This window comes from Conger conger, chromosome 9, assembly GCF_963514075.1.
Source record: "Conger conger chromosome 9, fConCon1.1, whole genome shotgun sequence".
Taxonomy (NCBI): Eukaryota; Metazoa; Chordata; class Actinopteri; order Anguilliformes; family Congridae; genus Conger; species Conger conger.
Window position 1 is genome coordinate 44861391 of NC_083768.1, and position 11798 is coordinate 44873188.

The 11798-nt window shown below is 46.9% G+C and overlaps 3 protein-coding genes across 5 annotated transcripts; 1 reads left to right on the top strand and 2 right to left on the bottom strand.

The window, feature by feature from the left end:
• Positions 1-179: 179 nt before the first annotated feature.
• Positions 180-7105, bottom strand: LOC133136514 (ras-related GTP-binding protein C-like). Of its 2 annotated transcripts, none has more exons than XM_061254076.1 (7): positions 6882-7105; positions 4681-4884; positions 3793-3992; positions 3262-3376; positions 2686-2828; positions 2127-2275; positions 180-1749 (listed from the first exon to the last, which is right to left on the bottom strand). In XM_061254076.1, the coding sequence occupies exons 1-7, from the start codon at positions 7011-7013 to the stop codon at positions 1598-1600; spliced, it is 1095 nt and encodes a 364-aa protein (XP_061110060.1). In that variant the 5' UTR covers positions 7014-7105; the 3' UTR covers positions 180-1597. The 2 variants fall into 2 exon arrangements, with proteins under 2 accessions (XP_061110060.1, XP_061110059.1); XM_061254075.1 differs by lacking the exon at positions 6882-7105 and adding an exon at positions 5802-6213.
• Positions 6350-7747, top strand: LOC133136515 (c-Myc-binding protein-like). Of its 2 annotated transcripts, none has more exons than XM_061254077.1 (5): positions 6350-6528; positions 6846-6918; positions 7027-7075; positions 7305-7434; positions 7519-7747. In XM_061254077.1, the coding sequence occupies exons 1-5, from the start codon at positions 6514-6516 to the stop codon at positions 7561-7563; spliced, it is 312 nt and encodes a 103-aa protein (XP_061110061.1). In that variant the 5' UTR covers positions 6350-6513; the 3' UTR covers positions 7564-7747. The 2 variants fall into 2 exon arrangements, with proteins under 2 accessions (XP_061110061.1, XP_061110062.1); XM_061254078.1 differs by having other exon boundaries at positions 7326-7434.
• A 2294-nt stretch (positions 7748-10041) lies between these two features.
• Positions 10042-11526, bottom strand: LOC133136513 (gap junction alpha-9 protein-like). The gene has a single exon (XM_061254074.1). The coding sequence runs from the start codon at positions 11524-11526 to the stop codon at positions 10042-10044; it is 1485 nt and encodes a 494-aa protein (XP_061110058.1).
• Between the last annotated feature and the right edge of the window lie 272 nt (positions 11527-11798).

The window sequence follows — 11798 nt, forward strand, 5'->3', positions numbered from 1 at the left end:
TTTTTGTAAGATTGGGGAATACACAGTAGATGGGATAGATGGAAGATGTGGAACAGGGGAACTAGGAGAAAGGGGGGCTACCATTTTTGTTTGGATGAGTCTCCACCAAATAAATAACAAACCGTCACTCTAGATTGAGTGAAAGTTGCTACAAATTACAAACTGCGACAAAACCACCATTTAAATGCAAAAATAACTTTAATACTCAGCAGAGTTCTCCAACAAAACGAGTGAAAGAGGCAGTGTTCAGTTATCTCCACGGAAAGTGATGAGATTTCCCTTTTCCTGACCTGCACCTCGTGATCCGTAGGACGCTGGTAAGGCAGAACAGTTCCGGTTTGGTGGCCAGGCTGAAGACCACATGGACAGTGACCCCACTTTCAGTCCCCTGATTCTGGTAGCTGTACACTAGCAACCACAACAGCCTCTCCCTACCTCAAATGAAAAGGTTATTAGATTAGGTTTAGTCAGAAGAATAATGTTAATGTTAATCATCGTCCAAAATGCACAGGTGAGAAGACCCTGAACGCACAGGAAAGAATGAAACAAGACTATCCAAAAATTCAGTGAGAAGTTCAAGACACACACACACTTTACAATGAGACTCTCCCTCCTGTACACGGACATGACTCACACACACACCTCGCAACGAGACTCTGTCTCTCCTGTGCAGACATGATGCGCACACACACACACCTCACAATGAGACTCTCCCTCCTGTACAGACATGATGAGCACACACACGCCTGACAAAGACCCTCCTCTCCCATAGAGAGACACACACACACACACACACACACACTCACACACACACACACACACACACACACTAAGACCGGTGAAAGGAGCCTCTCTCACTCAGAGTCACAGTGCCACACTATGTAAACAGTTCACCTGGATGCTTCAGAGCATGTATCCCCTTATCACCCAAGCCTTCAGATATACTGGACGTGATACTACTCATTTAAACCAACATGCACACTCACCATGCAGAAAATCCACTTTGGACCCAATTACTCCTAAAGCTGTGCTTTGGGGGCGTTCCCACCTACCTGTGCCTAGGTGTGTTAGAGAATGGTAAATGCTGACAAACTATGTGGAAGTGAGGGGGCGGGGGGTTCCTGTGAACATTTTTAACAGCCTCAGTGTGACTGCTGAAATCTACACTAGACCCACTGTCCAGCCAGGACGAAGCAAGTCCCTTCCCCACCCCAAAACTGAGGGTATCCCCTCACTGAGATATAGGGAGTCATTTTTTATTAACGCAAAACTTTTTTGGCTAACCAACACGTGAATGGGTTTAAAATCTGTGAGCAGGGTTCCCACCCCTGACGATGTGCAGAAAAACAGGGCAATCCTGACAGGATATTGGTAAGAGGGAGGGGGGTGGGGGGGTTGGGGTGGGGGTGGTGGGGGCTGTTAGTCACAGTACTGCAGCTCCCCCTACTGGCTGACGGTCCCTTTTGTTTTTTATTGAGTGATGTTGTTTTATTCCAGGTTTCCTGTCTGCACCGCACACGGTCGTGGGGACCGTGTCCCCAAGTCCCGGCCCGCCCACAGACGTGCTATGGCTTCTCTTCGTGTGGCGTCTCCATGGCTACACGGCGGTCCTGGGGACCCCGTTCTGAGCGATGGCCTTCGGGCTGGGGGTGTCGAGCCGCGGCAGGCCCGTCCTCTGGGCCGACATCCCCACCTCAAACACTTCCTGTATGGCCTTACGAAAGCAGTGGAAGTTGTAGTCTATAAGACCTGTGGTCATAACACAGGGGAAACGGTGTGAGTGACCCATTTCCGCTTACTTTTACAGAACTATGTAATAACAAATTATAATAATGCCAATAATTATTTCACTGACACTTTTATCCAAAGCTTACAGTTGATTAGACCAAGCAAGGAACAATCTGCCCTGGAGCAATGTTGGCTTAAGGGCCTTGTTCAACGGCCCTTCCGGGCTAGCTGGAACCATAAATCTTCCAGGCCCCAGTCATGTACCTCAGCCACTAGGCTACAGGCTGCCCCTAGAAGTGCACATTGATTTCTTACAGGATAAGATTTTGTGTTTATAGTGCACGTGTCAGTGCCTTCTCCATTAGCGAATTACAACAGGCCATCCCAAGCTGACTCACCTTTCCGCTCAAAGCTCTCCTCTCGGAGGATGCACACCAGGGCCAGGAACTTGGTCACCTCCTTCAGGTACAGCACAGTGGTGTTGTTGAGCTTGATGATGGCCAGGGACTCTTTATCATAGGCACCACCGCTGCCATCTTCCCTCAGGCTGGGACACGACCACACGGGCACAGCCAATCACAAAACAGAGATACCCATCATAACTCTAAACGGGCTGTGTGTGAATAATACAGAAATACCCCTCACAATATTCCCAACTGCAGCAAAATGGGAACATTTTGGGTGGCATCGTTTCAAACCTGGTCAGGGACAAAAACACTGGGACAAACAGCACAACAACCTTTCGTCACCAAATCTCATCGTCATGCCACTGGACAGGAGATTCTTAAATGATTATTAAGAACATTCTGGAGCATGAACAACATAAATCCTGCAAAAAAGTGTTCTGCTGAACGCAAAGCGAAGTGGTGTTCCCTCATCCAGGGACCAGGATGGACCGAGGAGCCGCAGACCCGTCCCATCATGCAGGAGGAGAGGACGAAGCCCTCCACAGCTCACCCGTAGATGCAGGAGACATCGATGACCACGTCGATCATGTCACAGCACAGCTCGTACGACTGCATGTCCACCGGCAGACTGTCGGTGGCGATGTAGATCTTGCTGACCACGTCGAACAGGAAGGCCTTCTCAATCCCCGAATTCTGCCAGGACAGAGACAGGGACAGGCCTAACTGCGAGCTAACTGCTAGCTGATGCATTGCATACACATACTTGCACATATACACAGTTCATTTATTAAAGAAGAGGTTTCTGGTCATTGAAAACTTTCATGGGGAGCTTTCAGCCAGACAGCTCCAAAATGGCTGCCACATCAGGTCAGATACAGAGGGGGAGATGGGATACCACAAAGAGTGCCCAAATTGAAGCACTTCACCCATTTACTGTGCAAATCTGCATAGCCTGTGCCATCTTCCTGTACAGGAACATACAAACCAACCAAATTTGAACAGTGGCATCAGGTGAGGGAGAGAGGGCACTGATATCTGTGCTTTTTGACACAAATTTCACCACTAGGGGGCAGACAGCATAAAAACTACCAGGACACAGGTCATATGATTGACAGGTGTGACTCACGGATATGAAGATGTTCAGGAGGTTTTCCAGTGTCGGCAGCTGAGGCAGGAGTTTCTGGACAACTTTACTGAAAGCCTCAAATATCGAATGGTCGTAGATGCTCGTCAGGTAAAGGCTGTAACACACAAGATTTAACCCAGTGAAGAGTAGGGTCTTTTTTTTTTTTTGCGTCCTCAGTAAACAACATCCTATTCAAATATTTATTATAATCACACATGCTTATGTAAAAATATGTATGCGTATGTATACTTGCGAGTGTGTATACATGCTTTATTATTTCTAGCATTGTGTTTGTTCAGATGGTTTTACTGCTACTTTCGTTTGTCTCGTCAGATGAATCTACAAGGTCCAAGGTCATGATCTTTGTGGTCATTCCTAGCACGTGGCACTGTACTTCCCTCAAGGGGAATGTTCCCCTATGCACTTTATTGTACATATCTCTGGGTAAGCGCATCTGTGAAATGCCTGGAACATTTTGTAATGTTTGCAATATACAGGGCAGCTGAGCTTAGCAATTCCCACAAAACTGACCTGAGATGCAGCTTCTCCAGGCTGGCATCCGCCAGGTCATCGTTGGCCCTCTGATGGATGTCTCTCTGGGTCTCGATCTTATGGTCATCAGACAAACCGTCCACTTTGTGGATGAAGACCTCGAAGTTAATCTCAGGATTGACCCTGTAGGCTCTGGACACCGTAAGGTGGAGTCTTCCTAGGGCCTCCACGTAATCGTCCTGCACGCGCGCGCACACACACACACACACACACACACACACACACACACACTTAAATGTTGCAAAGTGTACTCTCTACCCAGAATGCAACTGCTCCTCACGGGATGAATAAAAGCATACTGTTGCAATATTACATTGTCACTCCCCAACTGCTCATAGCACAGCTTTAAGGAGAGCCCCCTCTGTAAGCCTAGTTTAATACAACAGCCCCCTCCCAACTGGTGTTGTTAAAAATGATGCCGAGGCTCCAAGTATGCAAGTCAGGTTTACCTGAAGCCCTGCTTGAAGGCTTGTATCGCTTTCAGAACATCATGTGACTGATGACTAACGAGGCCTCGTTTTGTGTAGAAGCACGTGATCAGTTGGGTTTGACTTTTGTGTTGTAGATATGAGGAAGCAAACCCCCAATTTAACTTGAGTTGACACAGTGCTCGTTAAGTGATGGGAGTGACCCCAGTTACACAAGCACTTTCAATGCCCAGTTGAACCCACACAAATTGCCCTCTTTATTTAAATTTTTTCCCAATTTTGTAGTGAACAGTCACTTAGCATAATTGTATTATTGACCCATTTTCTAACTTGCTGAAGTAGCAAAAAACTGAAAAAAAAAAAAACTGAAAAGCCTCAAAGCATCACAAAGCCTAATTTCCCCAACATTACTCCCTACCTCCAAACTAAATGAGCTCACCTGGGCATCGATGACAAATATCAAAGCACCGGTCCCTCTGAAGATCATCTCATAGTCAAAGGCAGGGTCAAAGAAGTCCACCTGGCCAGGGAAGTCCCAGATCTGGAAGTTGACGAAGGAGGTGCTGGAGACATCGTCCTTGTAAATCTTGTTGGTACTCTCCAGGAAGAGCGTCTCGTTGGGGGACATCTTGTGGAACACCACCTACCAGAGACACTCAAAACAGTCAGCCTATCTGACTGGAGGAGGGTGGAAGGGTAAGCTCCCAGCGGGCACAGCTGCAAAGTCTCTGCCTGCCTTCAACCAGGTGATGAAGGCCTACCCCCAGTTTTTCACCTCCTACACCCAAGTTTTAAATTACAGCTACAGTTATGGCATTTGGTCTCGCTTCTATCATCTATGTTATTTAAGATCATTCTGTTCTATTGCAAGAACAGTATCTGCACATATAATATCTAATTCCCTTCACTCGTGATGTGGCCGAGTCAGATCAGCTTTGCGCTAAATATGTATAGTGTTACTGTCTACTATGCTTTGGTGTAGTTGCCCTTGACGGTATTTATACTTGAGGTTGTTTGTCAAATAATTGTCTGTAAATAACTTTGAACAAAGTCTGCTAAATGTGGAAATATAATCGTACAGGCTTACTGTGCCCACGCAGGCAGCCTTAAATACAAAGATAGCGTGCATATTCACAGATCTTTAACAGGATCTCAGCAGGAACATGCCAACAACGTTTAGTGGTCCATCTAGTGCCTATCTGGCAAGCGCCCCCTCCGAAGAACATAGAATAACTAAGGCTATATTTTTAGTGCACATTCCGGTTAATTCTGTGCTTTTATGAATACATTCTATAGCTATAGATAGCTTGACTACACAGGCGGTCCAGGCTGAAGAACAATTTTGCCGAAGTCCAGTGAATCATAGAGATTCTGAACCAGACACACAGAAGTATGAACCAGCTTTCCGGACTATCCGATGACAAATGTCAACAGATGCTGCCATATAGTGAACCAACCCACACGGGACAAAGCAGGTGTCTAAAACAAGATACCAGTGCACACGCTATTATAATGACGTGTACGGTTATTCTAGTTAACTCGCGTTTATATCTATGCTACCTTCTGTATTGACGATTTGCCGCTTCGTCGTAATCCCATCAACAGTATCCGTGGTTTACTGTCCGAAGACGTCGAGCCCTCCTCGATATCGGTCTCCTCCACTCCATACCCAAAATCTTTAGGGAATGAGTCCACCCTGTAACTATCAGAAAGGGGCTCCTCGAACTCATTCGACATTTTGACCCGACGCAAAGCTTGTTTCCCCGATCCTCGGACCTCGATCCCCCCTTCGATTAGTTGCACTCCTGAATTCCCCCCAAATAACAAACCATAACCCTATTAACTATTACCATAGCATGTATTAGAAATGGCAAATAGCCATTATAAAATGAAAGTGGAAGCGATAATAAACAATGAAAAAACTCTCTATCCCCTTGAAATATTTAGTGTTCCTGTTTCTTGCCCAGCTATTTAGCGCTTAATCCCACCTCCTCTTCTCCGATTGGTGTTTTTTCTAAAAGTTAGATAATCTGGTTGGTCTGTGACTATGCCAGTCTGGAAAACCATATCATGGGGTGGTTCATCTCGTGTCATATGTTTGCAGTCACATGACTAAACCAACTCGCTGTGTAGTGGGGCGTGTTTGATGAGGCAACTGATAATTAACTCAAGTTCCCCATTTATCGTGACTGGCGAAGTCAAAGCGCGACTGGTCCTAAATAGTTTTCTATAGGTAGGTTTTTCATGCAAAAAAAGCAGGTGATTCATCGATATGGCGCATTATAGAGTAAGTGGAACACTTTGTTTAGTATTTTGAGAGGAATAGATTTGCACGTTACCATGATCATTCATGTCTGTTCGTAACACACTGACAAACTCAGTTTCCTGTCGGCGAATGAATTAGTTCTAATAACTGTAGTGAAATGTTGGCTTGTTAGTTGGTTATGTACTCAGTTATGCGTGCAAAACATTTGTTTTTCCAGGTTATAACGATAACGTGTTTGAATTAATCTGAATAAAATATGAAATGCTTTCTCTAGTGTCTATTGTTATGTGTATTTGTTTTGAAACATTTTTATTTTAAGCAATTTGCCTTTTTTGTAGGCTTCTGAATCCAGACGGGAACAATTCCGAAGGTACCTGGAAAAAGCTGGTGTCCTCGACAGCCTCACCAGCGGTAGGATCCGTAGGAAATATGGCATATGAATGCAGCATATGATGTTTGTCGTGTTGCAATTGCCATGACCTTGTAAAAGCAGTTTCTTCACTCATCCCTTACTTGCAGTGTTGGTAGCGTTGTACGAAGAAAATGATAAACCCAGCAACGCTTTGGAGTATCCTTTGATAAACTGGTAAAAGCTGCGTGACAAGTGCGATGGTTTAGAAAACCACCTCCCAGTCCCCGCCCTTGAGTTTGTATCGATTTATTGAGTTATCGAAAGCCATAGAAAGGCCCATAGAATTGAACAATATAAAAAAATAACGTTGTCTCTTGCAGAGTTTACACAAAACTGAATGAAAGGTTAGTTTTCAGGTGAACCCTAGCCTTAACGTGAACGCTAGTTTCTTAAAGCAACACCTTGGGCTGTCTGGCCCTGCACCAGCAGAGGTGGAGAAACTTCGCTTGGAGATGGTGGGGCTTCAGCAACAATATGAGAGTCTCCTGGAGGAGAACAAGGGACTCAAAAATAGGGTGTGCCTCACTTTTGGAACGCTTGGTTTGTGTATTTTGCTGTGATAAAGGCATTAATTTATTCTTCCTCTACCCTTCTCTAAGCTTCTGCAGTATGAATCCGCACAAGAAGAAGCAGCAACTCCGTAGTGCCGACTGGCTCTGAGAACACGCACTGTTGTGGGACTCCACTGGAAATGGAGGGGGGCACGTTTATTTCGGTACATTGTGTTCATTTAAACTGAATGATTCTGGGTTGTCTGGAATGTCATTTGGAGTGTATGTTATTTTTCAAGTAATGTCTATCTAAATTAAACGCATCATTCACACAAAATGGTTGTCAAACCCTCAAATCATTTACTCAAGATATTAAGCGGTACTGGTTCCTTTGTGCTTCTAAATATAGCGAAATTACTCTACATACTAATTGTGGTCACCTGCTTGCTGGCTCTTTGCAAAAAGCCATGGCTGCTGCTGTCAACATCTCATGTCAATTTTGTTTATATTGACTTTGTAGCATACCCCACAGCAAATTTATTTTTAGTAGACGGAGGTACACAAACCTACGTGCACACCCGTACGAGATCATATTGATGCACGTCAATCTCCCACTGCATACAGCTCCTGATGCAGTAGCTATACCGTACAACTGGCTTTTCAGAGCGTCCCGTGTTTGCCCATGTGACAGATTATGTAATCATTAATCGATGGACGAGATTTAATCTATTCTGTCAATCAATCGGTGATTTCTCCTCTGACTACCAAAGAGAAACCACATATCTAACTGAAATGTACAAACTGAGAGAAGAACGCACTAGCTTTATTTATGCATTTTCTTAAACAAATGATTATGAATAAAAAATGAGTATTTAATACAAAAAAAAAACGGTTTTCCCAAAATGTCCTTCATGCACACAATAGGTCACACCTATCCCCCAGCCCCACAAATTTAAACTGTACAATTCACAGTACAGTAGCACTCGGTGTATAAAACCCCCCTTGTTTTCAGCGTATAAAACTCAGTGTTCAGTTCTGATACTTCAGTGCTTTTTCAGGATGGAGGACATCTGCAGCACAGTGACCTGAAAGAGAACAGAACAAGATGAATGTATTTATGTTGCAGTCTGGCACTATGCCTTGGAGAGAGAGAGAGAAAATAAGTTATATTGAAGTATAAGAGTGTATTTAAAGTGTGGGGGCTGGGCTTTTGTGTGCTCTGTTTTTTCCCATACTGTTTTGATTCAAGCCTCTATGAAATTCAGTAAACCTCAATGTATTGTAGTGAGAAGTATAACTTCTTAATGTAATCAGTTGATCTTGAATGCTTCAATGCACTGAAAATGCAACACAATATTCCATGGATTCAAATGCTATTGCTTAAAGTATCTAAAAAGGTGAAAAAAACAGATTGGATCTACAGCAACAACAACAACAAAAATTCAGTGTGATTGATCGGGGGACTATTGCTGCTACTGCTCATGTTATTCAAATATAGCTGTAGGTGGTTGATATTGTTGCTAGGGTCTGAGTAGGTGGTTGCTAGGGCCTTACTAGGTCATTACTAGGGTGTGCTACGTGGTTTCTATGGAATAATAGCTTGTTGCTACGGTGTTACTAGGGGCTTACTAGGCGTTGATAACAGCTAGTCAGAGAGGTTGTTTGAGTGGCTATGATGGCATCTAAGTCTATGGAAGTGCTAGAGAGCCTTGTGACATCATTAGCTGGAGAGCAGCAGTTCAGCTGCAAGGGGGTATTGTGATTGTGATTGATATTGAAAAGTTGTATACAAGCACACCAATCAGGACTGAGCCTGATGTTTCCCAGTTGTTTTGATGTTGATATCTCAAAAACTGTGGGAGGAGAAAATCTGGGGGAATAACAATAAACTTTTGGATAACAGTAGTGTGACTTGCTTTGTAATCACACCACTGACTGGCTTCACAATCACACTAATGAGGAAATTGACACTATCACCACTATTGATCATCACGTCACTGGACAGATAGTCTTACTGTTTGTAGCACCCTTTTGTTTTAACAGGCTCAGCAATCACTACTTATTACAGCATTATGAGCAGCAGTCCAAAGCATTTTAAATTCAAGGTGTCAAAGTGTATGGCTGTGTGTGAGATACATGTCATACACACTGCCACAAGTTACTCTGCAGCCAAAACAATGCTGTTGTCAGAACCATCACTGTTCAGACACATCCAATCTCTAATTGTCCACAAAGTGTTGAGAGACACAGTTGGTTTTAACGACCCCAGCAAGTCCCCTACTCTTAGGCCAGGGCTGCACAACTCCATTCCTGCAGGGTCTGTGTTTAGGCTGGCTTTAACCAATTATTCTGGCTCAATTTTCAAAACGGCTGCATGTATCACTGCAAGGTTCACTCCAATATTGGACCGAAGTGAAAGGTTTTCACCAAGAATATATCTGCAGTCTACTGCTGTAGTTCATCGTGACTATATCAAAACATTTCTGACCAAACAGATGGGCTGATTAAATAAGAATAATAGTTGACGTCAAATCCCAAAAACAGACGGACTCTGGTTGTGCACCCCTGACCAGGCCCGGTCCTAACGCCCCCATGAGCTGTGGATGATGAGATGAGGTGTCACACTAACGCTCAGATCTGCAGGTCGCTGGGGGCTCGCCTGCTGCTGCCGCTACTTGCCAATGACATTCGGCGGTTGGAAGGGAAGGGTTGCGGGCTGTCGCCGTTGTGACTGGGCCTAGACTCGGAGCTCAGCCCTCCGATTGAGTCCGGGCTCTGGGACCGGCTCAGCCTCTTGAGGTCGGGCTTAGAGGCGGCCCTGGCCCGGCCCGCGGCGAAGCTGCAGCGGGTCTTTAGAGCGCCCACTCCAAAGCCCTCTCCGTCAGAGCTGTTGCTCTCCTCCACCGTGGAGCAGTTCCAGGGGGCGCTGACCCTCCGGGGCCTCCTGCCCATGCTGACAAGGAGCGTGGGGCAAGAGGAGGAGTCCGCCGGCAGGGCGGAGTGCATGAGGGCCGCGGGCTCCTGGGGCTCGCTGCTTGGGTGCTCCTCCGAGTCGCCCTGCTTGTCCGCGGGCGGCGACCGCGTCGTCTCGCTGCTGGTGTTGTTGGAGTTGTTGTTGGGCTCAGTGGGGCTGGGCAGCGCCTCCTTGAGGACGTCTAGGCCCGTCTTGAAGCCAGGGTCGACCTGGATGGGGATGAAGGTGGAGGAGGTGTCCAGGATGGGGTAGGTGGGGCCGTTCCCCTGCCTCTCCAGCAGGAGGGTGTAGCCACTTGGCGCGGTCGGGATGGTGCCCTTACGGCCGGTGCACACCTGCGGCACCACAGAGTTCTTCTTGGACCTGCTGACGCAGTACTCGTCCAGGTCGTCCCTCAAGTGCGGGTAGTAGTCCAGGAGTCCCTTCTTGAGCTTCTTGTAGCCCAGGTGCAGGATCTCCAGGATGTTGAGGAAGAGCGAGACGGCGGCGATGCACTGCATGAACACCATGAAGACGCTCTTCTCCGTGGGCCGCGAGACGAAGCAGTCCACGGCGTTGGGGCAGGGCTCCCGCTCGCACTTGTAGAGCGGCTCCAGCCGGAAGCCGTAGAGCAGGTACTGGCCCAGCATGAAGCCCACCTCCACGGCGGAGCGCGTCAGGATGTGCACCACGTAGGTGCGCAGGAGCGAGCCCCTCAGGGGCGCCTTGTTGAGCCTGCTCTGCTCCAGCTGACGGAGCTCACGCTCCAGCCTGCGCCGGACCTCCGCCAGCTCCGGCTCCAGCGCCTCCAGCTCACGCCGGAGCTGGACTTTCTTGCGCTGCCGCTCCTTCTCCAGCGCCCGCAGCTGGTAGAGGGCGTGGCCCATGTAGACCAGCGAGGGCGCCGACACGAAGATGACCTGCAGCACCCAGTAGCGGATGAGCGAGACGGGGAAGGCGCGGTCGTAGCACACGTTGCGGCAGCCTGGCTGCTCCGTGTTGCAGATGAAGTGCGACTGCTCGTCGTTCCACACGTCCTCCGCCGCCACGCCCAGCACCAGCATGCGGAAGATGAAGAGGATGGTCAGCCAGATCTTCCCCACCATGGTGGAGTGGATGTGGACTTCCTCCAAGATCCCGCCCAGGAAGTTCCAGTCCCCCATTGTCACGCAGGCTCTGCTGGGACAAATTGGGGAAGAAAAGAAATGGAAAGTATTGAGGAGACTGAAAGTATGACGGGGGAAATGATAGTAGGGTACAGGATGGGTATCTAACTGTTTTATGTTACGTTTTTATTATTTACTTGGTACTGCAGATTACCTTAGAAAGGTCTGAAATTAATAAGCTTTTATAAGTACTGAAACTGAGGATTTGAGGGAACACTGCCAGTCAACATTTTAGGTTAGGACGGTTAACTACAACTACAACATCCTGG